The 26123-nt window shown below is 33.2% G+C and overlaps 1 protein-coding gene across 3 annotated transcripts in view; it reads right to left on the reverse strand.

Annotated features, from left to right (window-relative positions):
• Positions 1–12132: 12132 nt before the first annotated feature.
• Positions 12133–26123, reverse strand: part of LOC140046624 (uncharacterized) — a 59501-nt gene continuing 45510 nt past the window's right edge. Inside the window, exons 4-11 of one of the 3 annotated variants that reach the window (XM_072091317.1) lie at positions 24715–24848; positions 23762–23930; positions 20371–20481; positions 19825–19926; positions 18621–19287; positions 17233–17354; positions 13265–13340; positions 12133–12597 (exon numbers count right to left, since the gene is read on the reverse strand). In XM_072091317.1, the coding sequence (XP_071947418.1) occupies positions 13281–13340; positions 17233–17354; positions 18621–19287; positions 19825–19926; positions 20371–20481; positions 23762–23930; positions 24715–24848 (1365 nt within the window). In that variant the 3' untranslated portion in view covers positions 12133–12597; positions 13265–13280. Of the gene's footprint in view, positions 12598–13264; positions 13341–16073; positions 16692–17232; positions 17355–18620; positions 19288–19824; positions 19927–20370; positions 20482–23761; positions 23931–24714; positions 24849–26123 lie in introns of those variants that run through there. The other 2 variants (XM_072091319.1, XM_072091318.1) reach the window with 2 other exon arrangements.

Genomic DNA, 26123 nt, shown 5'->3' on the forward strand with positions numbered 1-26123 from the left:
ATGAGTCAAGTCAAATCAAAATAATAAATAAAATATCAAAATGTGTTAAAACCGTAGATAAAAGTGCAAATATATTACCGTTATTGTAATTTTCATCTATAAAGAGAGTCGAATGATCTAACATTTATCTGAATAAAATAATTATTACAATTATAATACCTGTATGTATACTTTTTGCCATTATTGACGACACGAATGTAGGCTAATGTGACTGCAGGCACCAGAGTCACTACGCACGTGCAATAAATGTTGTGCTTTTGTGATATCCACGTACATCCGCCTTACCATGCCAAATCAATACAATAACAAACAATAAATGCAACCAACATTCATACCAATGGGCATATCAATTAGTGTACGGACAAAGAATTCTGTACTTATCATCACACTAAATGACATGTTAAAAATGCACACACAAAACACTTATAACGTTGTCCATGTACAGAATTTATCGAAAATGATATGTCGCCCAACCACTGTGTATTGTTTTTTTAATGTAATCTATTCTACGTTGTCTTCATTCAATGCTATTTGGTACGTCAAGTATTGATACAATAAACCATTTTTTGATTTCCTTGTCTTTCTTCTATATGTCTTTCCCCCACTCTCTCTCTCTCTCTCCCCCTTTTCTCTTCTTCTCAGTCACGGTACGAAGGCTTGTCAGGATATTACTCGGACAGGACATTTCGTTGAAAACCATTTCGCCGACAGACAATTGGCCAAGACAATTTAGCCGACAAGAAATTTCGCCCAAACATTACCAACACGATTCATTAACACTTACTTTTACTTTACAATATTCATTTTTTTAATTCATTGATCCGCCACTCAGAAATAAAATAAGGTATGACATTATACCGTATTGATTCGAATAAACGCCCGGGCGTTTAATGTTCGGAGAGTTTTTAAGGGACGTTTATTAGAGGGAGGCGTTTATTTTTGGGTTATCCGCACTTGGCGGATAACCCTTGTTATTGTCAGGATTTTGTTTTCATCTTCTTCTTTGTTATTCTTCTTTCTTTCTACGAATTCTGTTGCATATGTATCTCAAATTTTTGGCAACATAAGATTGTATAACTTTGAAGAAGAAGAAGACTTGACCTGTAGATTTGCAAGAAACTTCGTTATAGGGGTATGACGTCAGAGTCGCGCAGCTTATGTTTATGAAATTTTATGTTGATCATGACTTCTGAACTAAAAATATTTTTTCATTGAAACAAAAGTGTAGGCCTACTTCATGATATGAAGCAATTTGTGATGTGATTAAAAAAAAAAAGCATGCTACGTAAAAAATTACGCATTTCAAATTTCAAAATTACGCGTATATTTCAAGTCATTTTTCACGTCTTGCGCACACAGCTCGTTACAAAGCGTTGAAAACACGTGTAATTCTTTCTTGTGGTTCATACTAATGCGTACCCCATTCTATAGATTTTTATATTACTTTCTCAATCAATTTTCTTTCACATGAGTCATAATTTCGTCATAATATAAAAAATGTTGAATAAACGTGAGTTACTTAATTTCATCGACACAGTAGGCCTATATTTCAATCTGTTATAGCTCCTCAGAATGAAAAGTAACCAACATGATTAAATCTTATTATGAAAGCTGTTGAATTGTAGATATGAATTCATATACAAATATATGGTCAGTTGAATTAAAAATTAGAATTAAAAAAGTCAGATTTTCATCTCTTTCCTAAATGTTTGTCGTGTTTAAAAATAGGGCGCATCTTGCTTTTACATGACCAAAATTTTTAAAATTGTATGATTTAAATTATTTAGATAATTATGTTCTAAAATTGTTATCTTCATGTTTCATTTTGATGGCGTCATCATGTTAAAAAATAGAATAAAAGATTCTATGCTACACTGTATAATTTATTCAGTGTATTCTGGAATACTGTATATATATTTATATATGTAAATCAATTGTGTTGCGTATAGCACTGTGTAAATTATATATAAATCATACTGTAAATTATAGAAACAGTGCTCATATTCGGAACATGATCTCATAATCGCGTCGAGCATAGCTCATTGGCGAAAGTTAACTACTGTGTGACACAAAAATAGGCAATTCATCACTGTAAACATTTATTTCATATTTTAACGTACACGCATTTTGCCTTTGCGCGGATAGTCAAAGTAACGAGTTCAAATCTAGTTGATTATCCGCACTTGGCTACACGCATAGCATGCTACAAATTACGCGTATTTAAAATTTTAAAATGCACAAAATTGATTACATACATTACAGGTTATTTTGAACATTTCAAATATTTTGGCGTTTTGCGCACGTACTTGTGCGCACAGGTCTTACAAAGCGTAGAAAAATGTTATTTTGCGATTTATTTGGGTTTTCAATATCTTCTGTAGTAGATTTCATTCATTTTGATGAACTTTAAATGCAAAATAACGACGCACCTGCACGTTAAAATCGTGTGCTAAAATAGGTAATTTAATAATAATAATTATTTTAACGAATCCAAGTTAGTACAGTGGCCTTTTATCCTTAATCAATAGACTAACTCGTATTACCCGAACGTCAACAACATTCATTGACAACATATTATCTAATCAAATTGAATCATCAAGTCTATCTGGACTTTTCTATAGTGACATTAGTGATCATTTGCCCATTTTTAACATTACACCCTTATCAAATATACCAAACCGTCCTAAAAAAAAACTATGTAAGCCCTAATCATACCTACAGAAAATTTAACAAAAACTGTATTCCAAATCCTTCCGCTATCCGAATGACAAAAACATTAATGAATATAAGCAATTCCGTAACTCCCTTAACTCTTTAATAAAATTAACAAAACGCGATTATTATGAAAAAAAGTTTAAGCAGCAGAAAGAACATGGACAATTATAAATAGTCTAAAAAATATAAATTGCGAAGGAAACTTAACGGATGATCCCAACATAATTTCAAATCATTTTAATAATTTTTGTGTTAATATTGGACCAACCCTCGCCAAAAATATAGACACATCTAATGCAAATTTTAAGGATTACCTCCCTCCGCCTTCCATAAATTCTTTATTTCTCAATCCTGTGACTGTTTTTGAGATTATGGATATTGTTATGGGCCTCAAAAATAGTAAAGCACCTGGCATTGATGATATTAACCCGTCTATTATTAAACAACTTATCCCTTTTATTTCTGAACCCCTCTGCTACATTTTCAATCTTTGTTTTGTAAATGGCACCTTTCCTGACACCCTTAAACTAGCTAAAGTAACTCCTATTTTTAAAACTGGTGACAAATCTGATTCCAGTAATTACCGTCCTATATCAGTGCTACATTGATCACGATATTTTATTATATAAGTTACGTAATTATGGAATACGTGGCCCTGTATATAATTTATTCAAAAGCTACCTTTCAAACCGCAAGCAATGCACTAAATTTAAACACACCCTTTCTGATGTTCTTCCTATTATTTGTGGAGTCCCTCAAGGTTCCCTGATTGGGCCTCTATTATTTTTATTATACATAAATCTAAAGAAGTGCTGTTGTATGATGTTCAAAAATTCACAAATACCACTAAATACCAGTACTTTCAAACTAAAAATTAAAGATCAATTAATACCTATTCTTACCTTTAGTAATTCTTACCTTTAGTAAAGTTAAGAGGCAATGAGTTTTTTTAAACTCGTAGGGAGCCTCTTCTCTCATATGTGTGTATGTGTGTGTATTTGTCAAGTTTGTTTTTGAATGAATTTACACTCTTGCTATTGACAACAGATTCGGGCAGCGAGTTCCACTTGTTAATTACTCTAGTATCAAAACAATTATTCCGTTTAGTTGAGTTCCATCTAGGTTTCTTTAATTTAAAAGTTGAGCCTCGAGTGATATTTGGACCAACTTCAGATGCTAATTTAAAAAAGGAGTGGCGATCTATATTTTCGTAACCATTCAAAAATTTAAAAACTTCGATGAGGTCTCCGCGTTCCCTTCTTTCCAGTAAAGTTGGTAAACCTAGCTGTATCCTGCGCTCTTCATAGGGCAAGTTTCTGAGTTCTGGTACAAGTTTTGTTGCTCGTTGTTGGATTTTCTCAAGTTTATTGATGTCTTGTTGTAGATATGGTGACCAGGCTTGAACTGCATACTCCATAACCGGACGCACAAGAGAAGTATAAAGCGACATGAACATCTGTTTATCCATATATGTAAAGGATTTCCGTATTCGGCCTACAATTGAATTGGCTTTGGCTGCAACTTTAGAAACTTGTGTCGACACTTTAAAGTCAGACGTTACATAGACTCCGAGGTCTTTCTCAGCAGAGGTTGTATCAAGAACTGTACCATCGATTGAATAAGTTTGTTTTGGATTGCGATTTCCAATGTGCATTACTTTACATTTAGATTTACTAAACTCCAGTAGCCACTTCTTACTCCACTGCTCAAGTTTACTCAAATCATTCTGCAGGGCATCTCGGTCGTTAACTGAATCAATCTTACAATAAATCTTAGCATCGTCTGCAAATAGTTTACCATCTGATTCAATATTATCAAGTAGATCGTTGATGTAGACTAAAAATAAAGCTGGACCAATAACTGTGCCTTGAGGCACGCCACTGAACACAGGTAACCAACTTGAAACCGAACCTTTGATTGAAACACATTGACGTCTATTTTCTAAAAATCCACTTATCAACTTAGAATATTACCTTGAATGCCATAAGCTCGCAATTTAATTTTCAGCCTAATGTGCGGAACTGTATCGAAGGCCTTACGGCAGTCCAGGTATATAACATCAACGGGATGTCTGTCGGCGAGAGCATTTTCTACATCGCGGAAAAATTCAAGCAATTGTGTTAAACAAGAACGATTAGTACGAAAACCATGTTTGATGTTTGGTGAGTGTATTTTTAGTTTTTCAACTGTGCGCGGTAGAAGTAATTTCCGGGTTCATGGTGAGTTTACGGGTTTACCTTGCAACTTCCTGGTTTCAAGTTGGCCGTTGGTGTCGATAGCCGTTTTAGATTTTGTTTATTTTCGGACCGGAGTATTTTGTTTTGAGTGAAACCCCGATAGCCGAGTTGTTGAATACGCATTATTTTTTTTCTATGAGACTAAGGCAGAAATCATGAATAATTCATTAGAATAATTATGAAATAATATGGGACTTATAGATGGCGCTATATAATCATGGAGAGAGATTAAATAATTTGTGTAAACAGTGTTTGCCAACCGAAATGTTTAGTCTAGTCATGGTAAAGGCTTTAACCTATTGCACTGGAGAGGTCTATCAAGAACATGTTTTTTTTAATAGTTGAGAGAGATTTTAGAGGGTTAGGTTTAGTATATTTAGGAAGTAGATCAGCTATCTTAAAATTCTGTATAATAATTTGCCATTATTATTTTAATATTGTTCACTTTTCAGTATATTAACTAATATATCCCCGATACTTTATCATATTATTTTATTTAGTCATCATAGCATGCATTATGAATTGAAAATATTACATAATTGTTATTTTTTTTTTTTAACCATATTTAATGAGGGTGATCCATCCAGCTTGGGAATGGAGTAATTTGGTCCTTAGAAAAAATCCTGACATGTGACGGGACTTGAACCCAGGACCCTTGGAGTGGTAGGCAAGCATCATAACCACCAAGCCACAACTCCACTCAATTATTAGTAATTATGGGATTTTCCTTCCAAAATCAATGAATCGAACTGTATTAGCGCACGCGCGCGCAATATTCTTTACCGCAAGTACTTCTGTACGCTGTGCACATAGAAATTTCACCGTAAAATGTGCAATCACATTTTTTTTAATATAAGAAAAAAAGTTGAAAGAATGTTGTTGCTCCTATACTTTACATGCATTAACGGAGACAAGTTTGACACAATTTGATCTCCATATGACGTGACTTTAATCCAATATCGTAACTCTTTATATATGGCTCTGACTAGCCAACCAAAGGCCATATAATTTAGATGGATGGATGAAGTCGCGTGCTCAAAAATTAGTGTTTACCGACCGACCGACCGACATATTGAGCTGTAGAGTCGACTAAAAAAAAAAAAAACCCAAACGATAACGCTTTATGAACGTAAAACTGGTAATATTATTTCTTATCACAGGTAATTACTTTTAATATTTTAATTTTTATTGAATATGTCAGGCCTACACCAAAGTAGGCCAAACCTATTTAATAATTAGGCTTTTCAATAACAAACAGCATATCATATAGGCTATGATAGATTCATATAAGCCTAGTTCATAACGTAATAAGAACAGGCATGCTTTAGTGGCTCATTTAAGAATTGAGTTAAATGGGTATTATTAATTAGTTAGTATATAGGCCTATTTCCCACTGATTTTAAATTAAATGTCATTTAGCCGCGCCTAGGCCCAATTGTTATTCTCTTTGACCAAGTTGGAAATTTGATCCTAACAAAAATTAATTACACGAAAAACGTAATTTAAAGATAATTATATTGTCACCCTAAATTTTTTTTTTCAATTTTTTGTTGAATATGCCATTTCAATTTTAACTTTGACCAAAACTGGATAAAAAAAAAAGATTATTTACCTGAAAAAAAATGTAATTTAAAGCAAAAAATACTTTTAATTTAAAAATTGTCTGTCAGACAATGGATATTTGGTTAAAATTGCAAAATGGTCTTATTCAAAGTCTGATTTATTATTTCCATTTGTCATGTATTTTGGGGACAATATATAATTAAATATATTAAACCCCAAAAGTATTGCTAATTCTTTTAATGATTTTTAAAATTGTTTATTTCCAATTTTTCACAAAATGATCATGAATTGCGTTCGGATGATAATAATTGTGAATATAATGAGCATGTTGGGGGCCTTGCTTATATCTGGGGTGACTACCACTGCAGAAGAGGTTCTGCAGCTTATTAATGGGCTCAAATTTGGAAAAGCCCCTGGGCCGGACGGCATTACATCTTTAATGCTTGCTTGTTCAGCTGCCTACTACATTAGTGAGCCGTTGGCCAAGCTGTTTATTCCCTCACTTGCATGTGGAACCCTTCCAAGTAACTGGAAAAGTGCGAATATTATACCTGTATATAAGTCTAGTTATTCTAACCAAATAGACAATCAACATGGTTTCGTAATTACAGTTCATGTACAACAATCCCTTCCGAAATAATCCACGTATTGACGCAGTTTTCCTTGATTCGAGTAAGGCGTTTGACCTCATACATTATTGCTTTGAAAACAAAAGTTTCGGTGTCTGCGGGACTACTTTGCAATGGATTTCTTCTTTCCTTCTGGGTCTTTCTCAAAAGTTTGTATTCAGAAGGGCGTTTTCATCTTCCTCCCCTCTACTATCTGCCGTTCCACAGGGTTCGGTGCTGGGACCCATACTTTATAATTTGTTTGTTATTGACCTAAATGCTTTATTATCTTCTTCAGTTAAAATGTATGCTGATGACACCCTCTTATATCATGCAATTAGATTGCCTAACGATGTATGTATTCTTCAAAAAGACTTGGATTGTGTATTAAATTTGAGCACAATGAGGGGTAACTAGGAGTATAATATTGGCTCGGATACTTTTGAATTCAAGTATTTTGGAGTCACCTTGATTGGGTTGGGGGGGGGGGGGTCTGGGGTTCCGAAGCAGAGAGGAAATCATCTCAAACCTCATTCTATGGAGACCACAACATGGACATTGGAACCCAGGGCGTCCTACAACCTAGACACTCTAATTAAGGACACTGGACTTAAATAAGAAGAGCTTTCAACAACCATGACAGATAGAACCACACTTAAGTAAGTAAGTAAATATCAAGAGCGAAAACTTAAAGTACCAATTTACAAAAGGTGGGGACACTATTCTTTTACGATTAAAAAATTAAAAAGTCTAGAGTAACACACAAATTGACCATATGTCCAGGAAAGATTATTGGAAGGAAACTGAAAGCGTACATGTACAAGGTGGAGTTCTGTCATCCTGTTACGGCAGCTAATGTTAAACAATGCCATATACATGGCTACAGTCGCGTGCTTAAGATAGTGTTTACCAACCGACCGACATCGTGAGCTGTAGAGTCGCGTTGCACGCGACTAAAAATGGAAATCAGTGTCCAATATAACTTTAGATACATTGTGCACTCATAGGCAACGAGAGAGCGAGCGAGAGAGAGAAAAAAAAACCGGAAAATGCTCCGAAAGAAATTTTATCAGATAATCATCCACGACAATAAAATTGATGAAATTCCCAACGAATTTGGGTTAAACGTTGACTACGACCCAGCGGGAGATGGCAAATGCCAATTCAATGTTATCAATTACAAAACCTGGGATTATTCATGTCTCACAAAACACTCAGAAGTGAGGTAGTGCATTACTTAGAAAGTGTTTCACATCTTGGAAATTCCAATAAATGGTCGAATTTTTAACTGAAACACCCGACAATTATCTTACTCGCATGTCACGAAATGGTAGGGCCTACATTTGGTGAGAAATTAACACTACTAGTTATTTCTGAATTATTTTACATTCAGATAATTGTTGAATCAACATTAAACGGAGCAACACGTATTATTCGTCCAAATTTTCATTAGACATGCCTTACATCGTTCTGGGACATTTCGCAGAAAACGAAGGAGATTATTACGTATGACATGGACATACCAATGATCAAACCCCAGACGTATCGTGAGCACACAATTATTGAAACAACTCAATACAATGTATATAAATCCCGTAATAATACATTAACATTAACTCGATCAAAATTGTTTGGCAATAAATTTGATTTGGATTTTTTTTTACATTTGTGGGCGAAAGTCTTTTTTTTTTACCTTTGTGGGCGATGATCGTTTTCACATTAATGTGGGCGCTGTTTTCACATTTGTAGGTGATGCGTTTTCACATTTGTGGTTGTTCCACATTATGGGTGATACGTTTTTACATTTGTGGTTGTTTTCACATTTGTGGGTGATACGTTTTTACATTTGTGGTTATTTTCACATTTGTGGGTTCAAGGGTTTCATGTATTTCGAACTAGTAATAAAGCATCGAAGAAGATAGGTTTCATAATAGTCTCGTTCGCAGGGGCGCAGCCAGCAAAGTATTAAAGGGGGGGTCAACCAATATGTGAGTATTTTGCGAGCGAAGCGAGCAACCATGGGCTGGGGGCCAGGGGGCCGCCAAGGGCCCCCGGTTGGGGTCCAGGGGGCGAAGCCCCCTGGAAGCTTTGGCGGTCTAGGGCAATCTAGATCATTTGAATCGGTTTACGCACACACAAGTATGACAATGTTAACACTAATAAACTGAAACAAAGAAAACAAAAAACAACTCTCATTTTCATTACAGAATATTTTTATATTCCAGGCTGCCACAGACAAACACTTTTTTTCTTGCTTGTTTGTTGATTTGTGTAGAGAGAGGCTGTAAACTCAGAGGAGGAATTATTTGAATTCCTCCCTTTCCAATACAAAAGTTGCATGAAATGAACGTAGAGATGCAAAAGTTTGAAAAAAGAAATTAGAATGATAGCATGGAGGGAGTGATATTATTAAATGAGAACCGTAAGGTTAGAGTTCATACACTGTGCAAGTATATGTATGTGAGACGCTTATCATACCCAGTACATCAATATTTTGTTTAAAAATATACCTATTTTGTTCGAATGTATAGTATAGGTGATAGCTTATACATAATTGTAATAACTAACTTCTAAATTATTATCATACATTTTACGTTAGTTACTATAACGGCGCTCTTGACATCGCGTGATGCATCTTTAAACATAAGTTTGGAACATTCTTCTTGGCTTGGAGACAGAATTCGCGAATGACATTCTCTGTATTAATGTTCATGTTAAAGTGTATGTTCATGAGGCACAATCCCGAAAGCTGCTCATAAGACATGTGATTTCCCAAAAAGGTTTTCGTTCTCCATAAAGTCGAAAAACTCCGCTCAGCTTCAGCAGACGTTACGGGCATAGGCCTACGCGATTAGAAGAAGTGCACGCACATTCGGGAACACATCTGGATCCGCTATTTTTACACAGTCGCTTCCATCACTGAAGCTCGGAATGAAGATGTTCGTGTCTTGGCAGATCATCGTACCAAATTCAAGTTCCTTGAAGACTTCTTCAACATTACACTTCACACCACTTCACTATAGACTCGGGTGCTACGCCAAATATTTTAAAGCATGGCCTGTTATCGGCAGAAAAACGGGTTTTTAACTCGGTTTGTAATCAAGAAGTTGATTTGGTAATACTGCTCGGTAGTAATCTTCCACAGTATCTCCAGGATGATTTGATCTGTATTGTTGTCTCATGTTTTTATTTATTTTTTCTAAAAAAAAGGGGGGGGGGGGGTCAGGACCCCCGTGACCCCCCCACTGGCTGCGCCCCTGGTTCGTCCAGTTCTGGAATACAGAGTTCCTGCATGTGTGTTTTTATCCATGCAATATGTGAAGGACCTTACAAACCAGCGTAGGGTCACCAGATTATGTTTTCCTAGGCCCACGTTACAAAATAATTATTTAACTGTTCCTTATGAAATCCGTCTTCAGTGTCTTTCAAATAGATTTTTAGTCGCGTGGAAGCGACTCTATAGTTCACTATGTCGGTCGGTCGGTTGGTCTGTCTGTCTGTCGGTCCGGTATCACTATGCGTTTTATCGCTTTCTGACCTTATCTTGATATCAGTTTAATCTAGCTAAGTCAATTTTTCACAGAATATTCCTTATGGCCAGGAATCGATGTGGTTATGTTTTCACGGTGCGCAATAAAAAATTACGCGGTACGTCTACGCACGATTTAACGACAACCATGAATCACAATTAAATAAAATTTGGTACTAATAAATTTCAGGGCATAAATCATCATATGGCAATACAATTACGTGTGTAACGCATGCGTACGCGCGCTTAAAATTTTCAAAATTTATTTTCGATGAAATAAGAGTACATTTCAGGCAATTTTAAGCGTTTACAAAATTGCCATGAGTGCGCATATTTTTGCGCGCGCACTGCGCGTTAAATATTATTGCTCATTCTTTTTGCCCGATTTCTGTTTTCTTGACTTACTTTTCAACTCGAAATTACGTTATACGAGCACGTCGAAAGTGATAGGCTACGCACGTGTAAATTAAAAAAATATAAATGTTTTTAAACATTTCAACATTTTTAAACATGTTCAGTAATTTCGGTCAGTATAGTTCACTATGTCGGTCGGTCTGTCTGTCTGTCGGTCGGTCTGTTTGTCCGGTATCACTATGCATTGTAGCACGCGACTTAATGGCTGTTGGCCTTGTTGTTTTGGGAATTACTTTTATCCCTAAGATTTTATACAAGAAAATTGAAATTTCAATAGAGGGGCACATTACTCAAAATTTGTGACACTTTTTAAAATTCTGTAGTATTTGTCCATAGTATTTCTGCTCATTATAATATTTTTTATTCATTTCCACGGCTGTTCAATAACTTGCCTCCAAATGTTTAAGATAGTCTAGTTTTTTTCCTGTCATCATTTATATATTCACGTAAGAAAAACCTGCTTCAAATACCTGTCTCAACTCACTGAAATGTGAAATGTTATTTTAAACTGTTGTATATATTTGTGTTCTTTTTCTGTTTTAGTTTATTTCATTTTTACATTTTAGGGGATCGGCGAGTCACTTGATAGTGTTTTGTTTCACTTTTTGACAATCACGTCTGCCCACTAAAGTGCTCTGTACCTTGTGATTTTTATTATTTATAAAAAACGATATAAATGAAATGAAAAAAAAAAATGAAATGAAGAAAAATGAAATGAGAAAAAATCAAATGAAACCAACAAACAGACACATATGAAAAAATACAACCCAAGTAAGTAGTGAGAAAATTACGCTTTGCTTGGTAAAGTCTATAAATTCTACTAAATTGAAATGTGTTATAATAAAATTTTGTGTGGCGAGTCGTTTATTTGAAGAATAAAATGAACGTCTGTGAGTGTTTATTTTAATTGTTTTTGGCGTTGGGGTGTTTGTTCAAAGCTGAATATTTATTCGAATAAATACGGTAATATAAATCTAATTTTAGTTGTGGAATAATTAGCCCACTTGCGAGAATACCAACCTTAACTCCACTGGGAAAAATATTTCTAGTATACAATCATCTTTAACAAAAAAAGTTTTTCGGCACCAGAAATAGGGTTACAATTTAAATTTTTATTCAATTAGAAACTATTAAAAAAAGCATTGTACTATAGCAACAAATCAACAAATAGAGTTAAAAGCCATAGGCACAAACTTAATTAAAATGCAACAATAAAAGTTTGTAAAAATCAAAATACAGTACATAAAAATGTCTGTATTCATTGGTCATGTGGTATTTAAATCAGTAGTCTATCTTCAATAATATTAGCGTGATCAAGTTTGCTGTGTCAAAAATAACACCATTCAATTATAGCAATAGAAAATTAATACAATTATTATAATATTGTTTTTAAATCTTATTAGATAGACCTAAACAATCCAATAACATTAATTTTGTTATTTTTCAAATGGATTCCAATACACATTTCTTGAGTAGCAACAACACAAAACACACACCCGTATATCTTGTAAGACATCTACCTTCTGTGTTCCTACAGATAAAAACAAATTAGTGGCTTTAATTTCATACATCGTTTAGCAAAATGGTGTTCTGTTTGAAATAAACTTATAATAAAGTTAAAAAATGCCAGATTACCGATTAGAATATTTTTAAGTCTGTGAAATTAGAAGTACCTTTTTCCTTCTGTATAATGCAACCTAAAAATAATGACATTTAAATGTTGTTCCAGCAAGTACAAGACCCTAGACCATGTAAATAATAGGCATTCCAAAGCACCGTCTTTTTACATGGCATGGCTGGTGTTTCAATATTCAATTTAGGATGGTAGTGGCAGATAAATTATTAAGAATTTAGAACAGTAGGTGGTTCATCTATAATATAAAAGAAATAAACTTTGCCTATGTCAAGTTTCTGGTTACAACTATATGGGCCATTAGACTTTGCCTCAGAATTAGCAAGGCCATCAGAGCTGAAACACCTCCGTGAATAGAAGGCACCACTTCCCATGGGTTTAGACAAAGCATATTTGTATATTATTTTTCTATTTTTTCTGGTTTATAAAAAGCAAAATGCAGCTCAAAAGTTAAAAAATGTAAGCCTATCTATACCAATAATATGCAAAATAATATAGTTGCAAACAAATATTTACAAAATAAATCCAGCGAAAAACTATAAGTTGTTTAAAAAAGTTGTTTTACCATCACTTGTTTGTGCTTAAACTTCTTCCTTAACTTCAACTGGGTTATTTTCTTTTTTCTTTTGATTAATATGTATCTAAAAATGTTAATATATTTAGACATTATTGAACATACTGATAATTAATCAATTAGTTTATAGTTCGCATACATTTCCTATTATTACATTTCAGACAAAACATTTCATCTGCAGTTCATCTATTCTGGTAAACGTAATGCAGTTATGTGGGTTTTGTCAAGATTGTGGTAGTTTAATTTCTATGTTATTTTATTAATAACTTGTAATGGTAGATATAATAGTGAAACACATAAAGGCTTGTTACAACTGCTAATATAAAACTGGGTCCTCCCATGGAGAAATAATATTTCTCCATTTTCTCCATGGTCCTCCTAACCACCAAGCCCATCTCAATTCAACATTAAATTCGCCGTCATATCTCCACGTCTATTAGTTCACATTATTGACGCATTGTCAATAATAAAGGCTGATCAATTATCTATAATTTTTTTTTATGCCAAAATTGCTCTAAAAGTATAATTTTATTGATGAAAATGCAATTAACACTCTAAATATATCCTACTGGTAGGTTATAATTGATTGAACTTGGAAGGGCTTGGTTTTAATTGATAGGACTTGGTTGGGCTTGGTATTTAGGAGGACCCGTGAAAACTCCAGCTAATACAGAGTTGTAGCCACCAGTACAGTTGGTGAGGTTTCAATCTTACCACTTTTTGGCAGGCCTGGGTTACAGTAAGTTATCAATATTATTACCACCAACATTTTATCTTCAAAAAATAATTTAAAACAAAATGATGATATTGATAACTTGAAATTGATAACTCTTATTGAATGTGCCAAGTTCAAATTTATTGTCATTTATCATTTAAATTGCTTATTGAATAGTCTAATTGCACATGGCGCTCAGTCTTCTTAGGACTCAGACTCACGGCGTTACGGTGGCGTTATGTAAGCGGCGTACATATTTTTGTGTCTGAACCAAGTCGCGGATTAGCGTTAGGGAGCTGTTACATCGCGCCAGTGGTGTTAACCCAAGCAGGAGAGGGTAGATTTAATAACGCTAATCCAGTGATGCATCAGTGATTTTAACCTTAACCAATGAAAAGACACGACCACGATTAGCAGACAGAAACTACATACCTGTACTCTAGTATACGACAGTGAAATAGCTATGTCAAATGTATTTTTAGGTTTTCAATTTTAAAGAACAGTCAAGTTGGCGTCAGTGATAGAATATTTTCATAAATCAAATCAATTAATCAGATAATTTTCCATGTAATAATTATGTTTTAAATTATTTTGAATTAAAATAAATTCTACAAGTAATAAGAACAAATCAGTATATTTAAAAGTAACATTATATAAATAGAAATAACAAAAACCAATATTAAAATGTAAACTTTCATTCATTGTCAAGAATGTATACATATAGTTCTGTTTTAACCTGATCAGAGTGTTTTAAACGCAAGGCATTGGAATGTTGCGTCTGAACACCTTGGATTTTAATGCCACGGATTACCGTATGCCTTTCGTATAGGTGTGCTACAATTTGCACTCCTCAATACATTCAGAGGTGCTGTAGGTGTGCTGTTTGTATTTTGGTGTGCAGAACTTTACCAAATTTAGGCGTGTTGTAAATGGCACTCCTCAATGGCAGTTTAGGAGTGTGTTAGGTGAGTGATCGCACTCGCTTGCCTTAAAAGACAAGGCCTGCTGAACATACCCTTAATTGAAAGGATTAATCTACTAGATTTACTTTTAAAAAGTTTAAGGGAGGTGGGACATTAATTAAATACATTTTAGTTTTTTCGCTATAGCCTTTTCACAAAAACGCTGAACAGATGGGACGTCTCCACCTTTTTAGCTATTTTTTTTATTATTCTCTGCAATTTATTTGTTTTTAATTTTAGATAAGCTATTAAACCACATAATACAAAAAATATCATAGCCTGGTGAAAAAAAGATAGTGCATCTTTACTAATCACATTGGATTGTATGGGGTCATGTTATAGGATGGTTCAAAGTTTGCAGTCCAGCTTTTAGTCAAGTTTCACAAGTCTAGGTAACAAAGGCTACTAATTGGCCAATGATGAGAAAGTATTTGAAGAGCAGACAAAATTTTGCGCATTAATATCACTTTCCATTTTGTTACAATAAAACTTTTTTCGCATTTTACGCTTATTATTGGAATAAGATCAGTATCAATTTAAGTAAAGTATTTTTAATTAATAACAAACAGAAACTACAATTATGTATATAGGAACCATGATGGTATGGTAACTTTCATATTTTTTAGGCCTCTGACCGAGTATCTCAACGAAATTCATGAACCAATCCTTCAAATTGTGATAACGTTCTGAAACTTGGTACAGTTGTTCATTAGGGTATCAAAAACATAGAATGGAAGGGTTGCACCAAAAAAAAAAGCAAAAAAAAAAAGAAAAAAAAGCAGCTATTTTGGATTTCAAAATGGCCGAAACATTGCACACTGAAACATCCATCGATCGGTGGTTTCATTGGAAAGAGAATTTGATACTGATCAATTTATTCCATTAAACCCATATAAAAATTCATAGTTACAGTTATTTAGCATTAAAACAAGTCACGTGACCAATAAAGTACTAACAAAATTGGACAGATATTGTTAAAACTGTATTTAGAACAAAAAAAAGCTATCCAACGATACCAAACAGTATGGACGTATTTGGTCAAATTAGATGTTGACTTTTTTACCTTTATTGGTCACGTGACTTGTTTTATTGCTAAATAACTATGTAACTATGAATTTTGTATAGGGGTGTAATAATGGAATAAAACGATCAGTATTAATTTTTCTTTCCAATGACACCATGAATACCCATGTTTAGTGAGGATTGTTTTCGACTTTCCCTTGACCAAATTTTGTGCAACTCTTCCATTGTGTGTTTTTGATACACCAATGAATAACTATACCAAGTTCATCTTATCACAATCTGAAGGATTTGCCTCAAATAAGCACCTTAACACGCCTACTACAAGGTATCCCCCCAAATTGCGAAAAGGCGTGATTTTCAAGAAAATCGTACATGCTGAAAACAATTAATATGAAGTATGAAGGATATTTTTAAATAAAAGTTAAAATTAAGAAAAATGGAAATTTTCTGGGTGAAGCTGCACTTTAACAGTATAAAAATGATGCTTTATAAAACTTTTGTGAGGCCTTTAATGGAATATGCTGTTCAAGTTAGGTCCCCTCATTACCTGATGGAATCTCTGCTCTGCTACTCTACTACTACTCTCGATTTGCTCTCACTTAAAGGCAGAACTCGAGGCGGTTTTTTTTCAATATCTCCCATCCAGAGTGATAAAGCTCTGGAACAAACTACCCTCACACGTTGTTTTATGCACAACACCTTATACATTCAAGAATACCTATAACAATTACATATATTATTTGAGAGGAGTTAGTCTCAACGACTAAAAAAATACTCTAAAGCCTCCTTATATCACAAAGGTAAGATAATCTTAAAGTTTTTGAATTTTCTCAAAAAGTACAATCCTTGGTTTGCTTTTGCACTTTAGCATAATTCCATAACAATTTTTTTTGATTTTCACTAGTGGTACAGACATTACAGTACTATCTTTTACTTCTGAAAGTCAAACACAATTTTCTTAATTTTGTTTATATTGATACCAAGATTCAGATTCATTTCATTTATGTTTTATTTTTATTAAAAACATAAGGCAATTTCTATCATACCAATTTACTAAAATTATGAACTTCATACATCATCATATATCATCAACAAATTTAACTATTTGAAATGATTCACTTCACAGATCAATAGTATATCAATTTACTACTTGGGGAACCAGTGTGTAATGGTGTTACAACAAAAACATTCTGAATTCTAATACAATTGGTTCTGTTTTTGAAAGAAAAAAGTTATGTGTGCAAGCAATACTGTCTTACTTTTAAAGCATTGAAATGTGGCTGGCTACTGCAGTGTGTCACCTTCGCAACAGCCTTCTTGAGATAGAATTTGTGGCACAACTTGCAAAAATAGCCAGATACTGGCACAACAAAACATTGGCCTGAAACAAATAGAATGAAATTGTAAATACAATGAAGAAACCCTTTACTAGATTCAAGCAGTATAAGGTAAACAAACTTCTGGATCCATCTCAAAGATGTTAAGTTTTGTGTTTGTATCATGTAAAAGTAATAACTTTATATTATATTATAAAATACAGTACTGGATTATCAAAAAAGTAAAAAGCAGAAGATGGGTCACATTTCCATTGTATAATAATGAGCAAATCCGTATCTTTCCATAACTAATAATAATACAGTATGCACAAGGATTTAAGAAAATGATAAATTAGTGAAATGAGGCCTTAGATTGACCTTACTCTGACAAATAATTTAAACATTGGTCTACAAGATAATAAGTTTAACAGTAAAAAAGATAATGATAAAGACCAAAAATAGAAAAGGTAATTATTTACAAACAAAATAAATGAAAAAAAAAATATGTATATAAATATTTGTCATAGACCATCATCTGTATATTAATGCTACTAAATTTGTTGCAAATTATTATTATCTCCTCCAATATTGTTGAATTGTACAAGCTCACTTGATGTTTCTTGAGGGAATATTTCGTATACATATATATTTTCGTATATAATATCGTGCTTACTAAGTAAGTCTTATTTCAGGCTTAGGGAGTCGAGTTGAAAGAGTTGAGAGTTACCACCCTGGTACTAGATCAGGATTGAACCCTAGACCTTGGGCAAGCTTTAGTCATACATAAACCAAAATGTAGGGCGAGAATGAAACTACAGATTGTCCCTGGGCACTCATTAATGAATGTTAACACAATTTGTAAAGTAAACAACTGAAAAGTAAAAAATTTGTTAAATGTACAAACAATTATAAACAATTCTACAAAATGTTTCCAAGAAGAAAGAAATCTGAAGAAAAAAAATGTGATTAACCTATTTACCAGTCTTAAAATCAACTTTTTTCTTATGTATTTTGGTGTTTTTCACTTGTAATTTTAATTTTTTTGTATCTATATACACCTTTTTAAATATTTTATCAATTTTACATCACATGCAATTCAGTTTTACTACTGCCAGTTGTGATTATTTTTTTTTAATAAACTTGAAACTTAAATAAATATGCAAATTAGTATGTAGAGAATCCCATACATTAATAATATTAACTACATTTGAGTGTTACTGAAAAAAACCCAAAATACTTAGAATTAAAGAGTAGGTTTGAAGTTGACAAAGGTAACCAACAGTACCAATTACTAGAAATGAAATAAAGACGTTGAAGGTAAAGAAACCTACCAACAGGTGTATTGGGGTCATACTCGCTTAATTCTTCATCCTCAGGTTCAGAGCAAATAGGACTTTCATTTATGGATTCTCGAGTCTGTTTAAGGCGTTTGATTTGATGGGGTTTAGGGGCTGATACTGGAGTAGTCACAGACTCCGTGGTTGAGACAGTTTCTTGTTTACACAAAGCTGTGGATGCTGGAAACATAGATTTAGGGATCTTAGAGGCAGTAGAAGAATTTATTTCTGAAGAATTATTTAATTCTGAAGGAGCTTCTGGTTTGGTAGCTTCAGATGTTAATGGTTTAGGTTCATCAGATGGCACTGGTGCCTTAGATGGCAACGGTTCAGGTTCTACAGATGGCTCTGGTTCAGGAGATTTCAGAGAATCCTGGCTACATTCATTGACACTATCAACACTTTCTGGATCAAGAGGCTCATCTTGGTCAACAATCTTTTCAATTTTGGAGACAACGGTATGGGAAACTTCAGATGGAATATCAGTATCAATATCAGTTGGTGCATCATTACTGGTTTCCTCAGAAGGCTTCTCTGGGGTTTCAGTAGGACATTTGACCTCATTTTGAGAAACCTCTTCTGCTGGGCTAGGGTTTATTTTAGTGCCATTTGGCTTATCTTTGCCCAATTCTTGTTGTTTTGTTGTATCTTCAGAGGTCTCCTGAACAAAGAAGAATGAATGTGTCTACATTAGAAAATAACACATACAAAACAAATTACAGAAACCCCATTAATTGTACTAATACTGGTGCAATTAGTAAAGATATAGTAAAATAATATTTGTAGAAAACCGGATGGTGGTTCAAACAAAGTTCAGGGTTTAACAAGAATAAAGAAATTATCTATTTCAGACTTGTTCTTAACAAATTTAAAAGAATTGCCAACAATTATTCAAAAGAAAATTGGTTTGATTCTTTTTGTGAAATGTTGAATAACTTCTTTCAACATAATTTGTGTAAAATAAGGTCATGTGATGTAAGGTCATCTAAACTTGCTCCCACAATACTGACTGTATATATAGATATACCAAATAAAGTGAAAGACAGTTGACCGCCATTCTCATCGTCTTTTTTTCTGACCATTAAGAGCAAACATTTCCACCCAATATGACCTATTGCCAAGAAATTACTGCCAAAAAAATGATGTGAAGATCAATCATATTTGCAAAGCTGACCAATCAGAAGAAAAATAATCTTACACAGCCCTCATCAACCTCTTCTTCAAATATTCCAATGGCATCTACGGTGACATAATCCTCAGACTTTGCTGAGCCCCTATTCTGCTTCCTTTCCGCACATTCCTAATTAGAATTGACAATATAGAAACAAAATATTGATGAACATAAAAAAGGCCATAACTTGAAAGATCCAGATAATAGGATTAACATTTTAATATCGAAATATCTTTATAAATTATAATAGATAATAATGAACATAGGTACATAATAAACATTGTAGCTTGACATGGCAGAATTTGTTTTGATTCTACAGGTAAAATATAAGCAGTAATAATGGATGATGGATGACATCATCAGGTTATAATTTTAAAGAAATAAACACAGGAGTAAAAGTGAATGCACACTATTATTAATATTAGGCCAAAAAAGGGAACAGCTAAACAGCTCAACTATACCTTAACTTGTCAATGATTGAAACATATTATAGTTACTGTGCTTATATCACATATAAGTAATCAATTGTGAAGAGGCAGACAAAAATCAATAGGTTGAGGTTAACGGAAATACCTTCTTATGGCGTTCAGAATTGCAATGAGCTTGGCACTTTTCGTTGTCCTTGAATGTAGTATTACATATCTTACAATATCTTTGACTCTGCTGTACACGCCTCTTAGCATCCTACAGGAAGATTGTAAAGAGTGCAACTGGTGGCTCGTGAAATATAGTATCTGTTTACAGAAATCTTACAAGTGGTTTTAAAGATCAAATATAATATTTACACAATCCTTTAAAATGTAACAAGACTAAATCCAGAGCCATATATATAAAGAGTTTCGACTTTGAAGATTAGAAGCCATTTTAGTGTCAAAGAATTTGCACGCTGAAGGCGCGCGCGTTTATTTTGTATAGCATTCTCCTGTAATTCATGAATTATTTTTAGATTTTGTTGTCTATGAAATAACGCTTAGATTCCGTTTTTATTTTAGTAATTAATTTTATTGGTATTCTTGGTAACATATAGCGTATATATTTTTTTTTATAATAAAAAAATAAATAAATGCTAGGGCCTACATGCAAGTTAGGATACATCAAAGCATGAACCAATACAAAAAACACACAAATTCACCTCTCTTTTTATACCGTATATGGCTCTCTGTGTGTTTTTGACACAAACTGCGCCACCAACGTTATTAAATTTCAGAGACTAGTTCATCATTTCATTTGTAATAATTTGCCTTGATTATTTTTATATTGTTCATACCCTTTTCAGCATATCAACAAATATATCCATGACACTTTATTATTTCATTTAGTCATCAAAGCATGCATTATGAATAGAAAATATTACATAATTGTTATTAATAAGGACGTAGTTATGAGATGTTTCGTTCCAAAATCAATCGAACTTTATAATGTACTAGCACACGCGCGCCCAATATTCTTTACCGCAAGTACTTCTGTACGCTGTGCACATAGAAATAACACCGTAAAATTTGCAATTACATTTGTTTAAATATTAGAAAAAGTTGAAAATATTTTGTTGCTCCTATACTTTACATGCATTAATGGAGACATGTTTGACACAATTTGATCTGCATATCACGTGACTTTAATCTGTCGTAACTCTTTACTAAATCCAAGTTGACTCATTTTGATTTCAAGTGGAGAGAATCAAATTGACAGCTATCTTGCAAGGGTTAAAAAAATTGTTATTATATTAGTGACAATCATTAAAATAAAACTCTAAATCCGGGTATTTTAATCATTTTGATTGATATAGAAAAGTTACATTTATCCAATAATGAATTATTGGTTATCCGCACTTGGCGGATAACCCCTTGTTATTGTCAGGATCTTTTTTTTTCTATGTTCTTCTTTCTTTCCACGATTTTTGTTCGCAGCGTATCTCTAATTCTGGCCAACATATGATTGTATAACTTTGTCAAAAGATTGCCCTGTAGCTGTAGATGTGCAAGAAACTTTTTTTTTCAAATTTCGAGTCGCGCAGCGTAAGTTACGCGCGATTTTGTGAATTTCAATGATTGATCATAGAATAAAAACTAAAAGTCGCTTTGTATTGAAACTTGGTGAAAGTTTAAGTCATATAATGCGCAAACTTCCTATGGATTAAAAATGGCATGTTTCACAAAAAGTTACGCGTGCACGCGCGTTTTAAATTTCAAAATGCGAAAAATTAATTTCTAATCAATTTTCTACGCGTTTCATTTTTTTACGCGCGCGTGCGCACGTAGCGCAAAAACATCTTTTCTTTGTTTGATTTTTGTTTTTCCAGCCTTTTCTAGTAAATTTACCAATTTTCAATCAATTTCGACTTAAAATTACGTCATACGAGCATGTCGAATTGAACAATTTGCGCGCGTTTTTGATGAAAAAGTTCAAAAATTCGTGAAAATAAAAATATATATTCGAATATAAAATATAGGATTTTTGTCTCTTTCGCATAGCTCATCACATTTAATAGAGCGCATCTCCACTTATCCGTATTCCATTTCCCCCAATTTTGTTATATTGTCTAGGCCAATCAATTATCTTTTGCATGATCTACCATTTTTTAAATTGTGATAACGTCATCATGTCCAAAAGCGTCAATAACTAGGGTCCCTTATTTTCACCTATTCTGCACTGTATGTAGTACGTATACAGAATATAGTGTATACCGTATATACTTTGACATGATGCAAAATAGAGAGCGCACTAACATTTTTTCAATGGCATAATCGTTTTTCTGCGCGCAATATTGTAACGTATGAAGTGCACGTGGCGTTTGAGCTGCGGATAACCTAACTCGTCCGTAGTGACGATTTCAAATCTAGTTGGTTTTTTTTCTGTTCATTTAATCAGTACTATAAATTACTTTAATAAATAAAATGTACTTTTCACAAGCTACATGCTACAACAGGCAATATTACTGTTTGTTTTTTTGTCTGTTATTCAAATACGTGTTTGAATAAAGGTCAAAGTGAAAAGAAAGAAAATGGAACAAATTGACAGGGTAAAGTATTGGTACCAAATGGTATATTAGGCAATGCAGACCTTCATTTCAAGAAATAAGAGGAGAGCACTCAAAAACTCCTTAAATTTTCAAGGAGCTTGATATTTACATATTTGTTTTTTTTTGTCGGCATCTTTAGTCAATCAACCGAACATTGTTACTATAATTAGAAGTTTGCTAGTTCACTGGTGCCTCTTTCATCGTCGTAGAAAATATCTATTAATGTACTTTTTAATTAAGGAGTGACATTTTTTGCTCTCCTTAGATCGTTTTCAGGAGCTTAGAAAATGAAGGTCTGAATGCTAAAGAACATTGAAGAATAATTAAAGTTTGTTTAATTCGTCATCAACCTAGTAAAAACTCATAGCAAAATCCAAAATATGAACAGATAAAGTAATGTAGATAAATAAAAGTCTCAAAATGTATTGTAATTTTAATGGAAATATAGACAGAACTAGAGCTCAATACACATTTTCCAGATGGGTCTCAATTTCCTAATAACATGAGGTTTGAGGGAGCATAGTGTGTGCTTCTTTGCCAGGCGTAATGTCAATGTGAAATATATTTCCACATGATTATTACTTATTGCACAATGTTTTTGCCAATAATATAGATCAGCAAGGTAATAAAGTACATTTTAATTACCTAAATGTGTGTCACACCATAGAGGATCATTTCAAATCTTTTTCCATTAATGTTTTTAAAATTCACTAATGGTCTTTGGTGCGACCATATTAATTCGAAAAAACACCAAAGGGCATTTATTGTTTGGTGTTTTTAGGGGGAATTATTTTTGTTTGGTGTTTATTTTTTTAATGTAATATGGTAACATGTATAACCAAATAAATGCTCCCTAATTATGAAAAAATAATTAAATATAATTATATTAAACATAATTACATCTTTTTTAAAATAAACAATAATTTTAACTTTAGAATGAAATACCTGATGGCTGGATGTTTCACGATGATTGATTGTTGATCCAGTAAAAAATATCTGGCATTCCCGACAGAAATGACGATCACCACGAGCTGCTGTGTTGCTTCTATCTCCTGTTTCACTGCTAAATTTACGAACTGCCCTATTCTTACTGCCAATGGTGCCTCCTTTACCCCTGGTAAATGCACATTTACATTAGTTTATTTATTTTGTAAAAGTATATCTTGGGATATCCCACTTTGTGAATAAATATACTGAAAGATGAGGGCGTGTCAACTTAAACGCTGCTGCACATGTGTACAATTGCCTGTGTTTGATTTATATTAAACATCTAATACATAAATAAAATCTATTATTTACTTACAAACACAATTATTTAACCAATACTACTTAAAATGCCATGTCAAAAAAAATTGCATTAATTTAAACCAATCAGATGAAATACAAAATTATACAGTAGGCCTATTTTCCAAATAATTTGTATGAGTGATAGTGCTGTTTTGTCAAAGAAAAAATCCTGTTATTTTTAACATGTCAAGATGTGAACTCTGGAAACTATATTTTGGTAAGTAGCTATTCCTCAACTATTAATTTGTATTTAATTTACTCTAAGTAAAGATTGTAATAATTAAAAATAATTGGATAAAAAAAAATGTGCTGACCTTAAATAATACGTCATCAATTAAAAAAAAAGTTATGTGTTACAGTAACACTGTGTTAGTAACATCACTGAAATAGACTGTATATATAGACTTTAGTATCATTTTATAAATTAAATTAGCTTGGTACAAATTTGACTTTCTATACAGTCATTGAAACTTACACTGTGGACAAAATAACTAATAAATTTCAATTAAATCAGAAAATACTTTTGTTGATATTAACATGTTCATTAAGCCAATCAAAAAATGGTTTGGCAATTGCCAATATGATATTGTTTAATATAAAAATTAACATACTTTCCCTCAATCATGCGTAGATGTTGTTGAGCCTGGATACGAGCTTTTGCTTGATCGGTTTGGAAGTTGGCAACCATCTTGATTTGATTAATGGCGTTTCTATGGCTCTGACTATCCATGTGGAATTTATAATCCTAGAAATGAGAATACAAATATTTAAAAATAAACAATATTAATTCATATTTATGAAAATAAACACCCCGGACATTTATTGTTCGGGAGGGTTTGGAAGGTGGTGGCCAGGAGAGCGCCTTTATTTGTGCGACTTACAGAACTTTGTTAAAAATAAAGATATGAGGCAGGAGACAAGAAAATTTGAGATCTATTAGGGAGTATGAAAAAGAAAACCTACAACATCTGAAAAGCAGATAATTAATTCTGCTCAGTCTTTACCAAAGAGCCCATTACACAAAGTAATAGAATTTTGACAAGGCCCCTAACAATAGTATAAAATACCAAACTATATATATTCATTCATTTTGTTTGTGTGTGTTTATTTTTATTTTATAATTGTGGTCTATAGTTTTGATTTGTTGCTTAAAGGGGTGATACTTATTATTTACACATTTCGCTGATTCGAACTTGACTGTACTGGGCATTGACAATGGCCAGGGCGTTTTACTCACTGAGATAACAGTGATTTACGAAATACATTATGTTCCAAGAATACGTGTAATTAATTAAAACTCCAACAATGAGATCAGTCAATACGGTCATTGTGGTACACAACAGAGAAGGTTGCACAGTATAGATATGTGACGTAACAACTCTCGAAACATGGCTGCTGACACATAAAATTACTGTTATTTTTTGCCTTTTTTTAGTGTTTATCCTTAAAATTCAGGAAAGTGATAGCCTATAGTGTGCGACCCAACAAGAAACATTAGTGTTTATTCATACAGTGGTTTCGGAGGAGATAAGTAAAATTATGCAACAAATTTAGTAGCATTAATATAATAGATGCCATCCCTAGATGGCTGGAAATGGTTTTCTCACACGTAAAATTCATAATAAACGACACCTCTAGGTGGCCGAGAGTGACACTCCTATAGCAAGCTATTGGCAAAACGGTCGTAGTCTACTTTGACTGATAACACTTTTTTATTTTAAAAACATTTTAGTTTTTCACCAATCAATAACAAAAAGGAACTACGGAACGTATTCTCAGTGTGGTAGCTTTGTTTCTTATTTACAAGCTCATGGATGTGAGTACGGATTGGTGGTGATCGCCAATCCATAGTTAATAAATGAAATGTTGTACCTTCTTTTTCCTGCCATCTTACTCAGAACTCTACTGAAGTAAAGCGAAACTAAAAGACCTCGGCAGCATTAAAGGTTCTACAGTAAACTATCGGCGTAGAACCAACTAATAGGTGATTAAATCCTCATCCTAAAGGGGAATTCCCCAA

Source organism: Antedon mediterranea, chromosome 4 (assembly GCF_964355755.1).
Source record: "Antedon mediterranea chromosome 4, ecAntMedi1.1, whole genome shotgun sequence".
Classification (NCBI taxonomy): Eukaryota; Metazoa; Echinodermata; class Crinoidea; order Comatulida; family Antedonidae; genus Antedon; species Antedon mediterranea.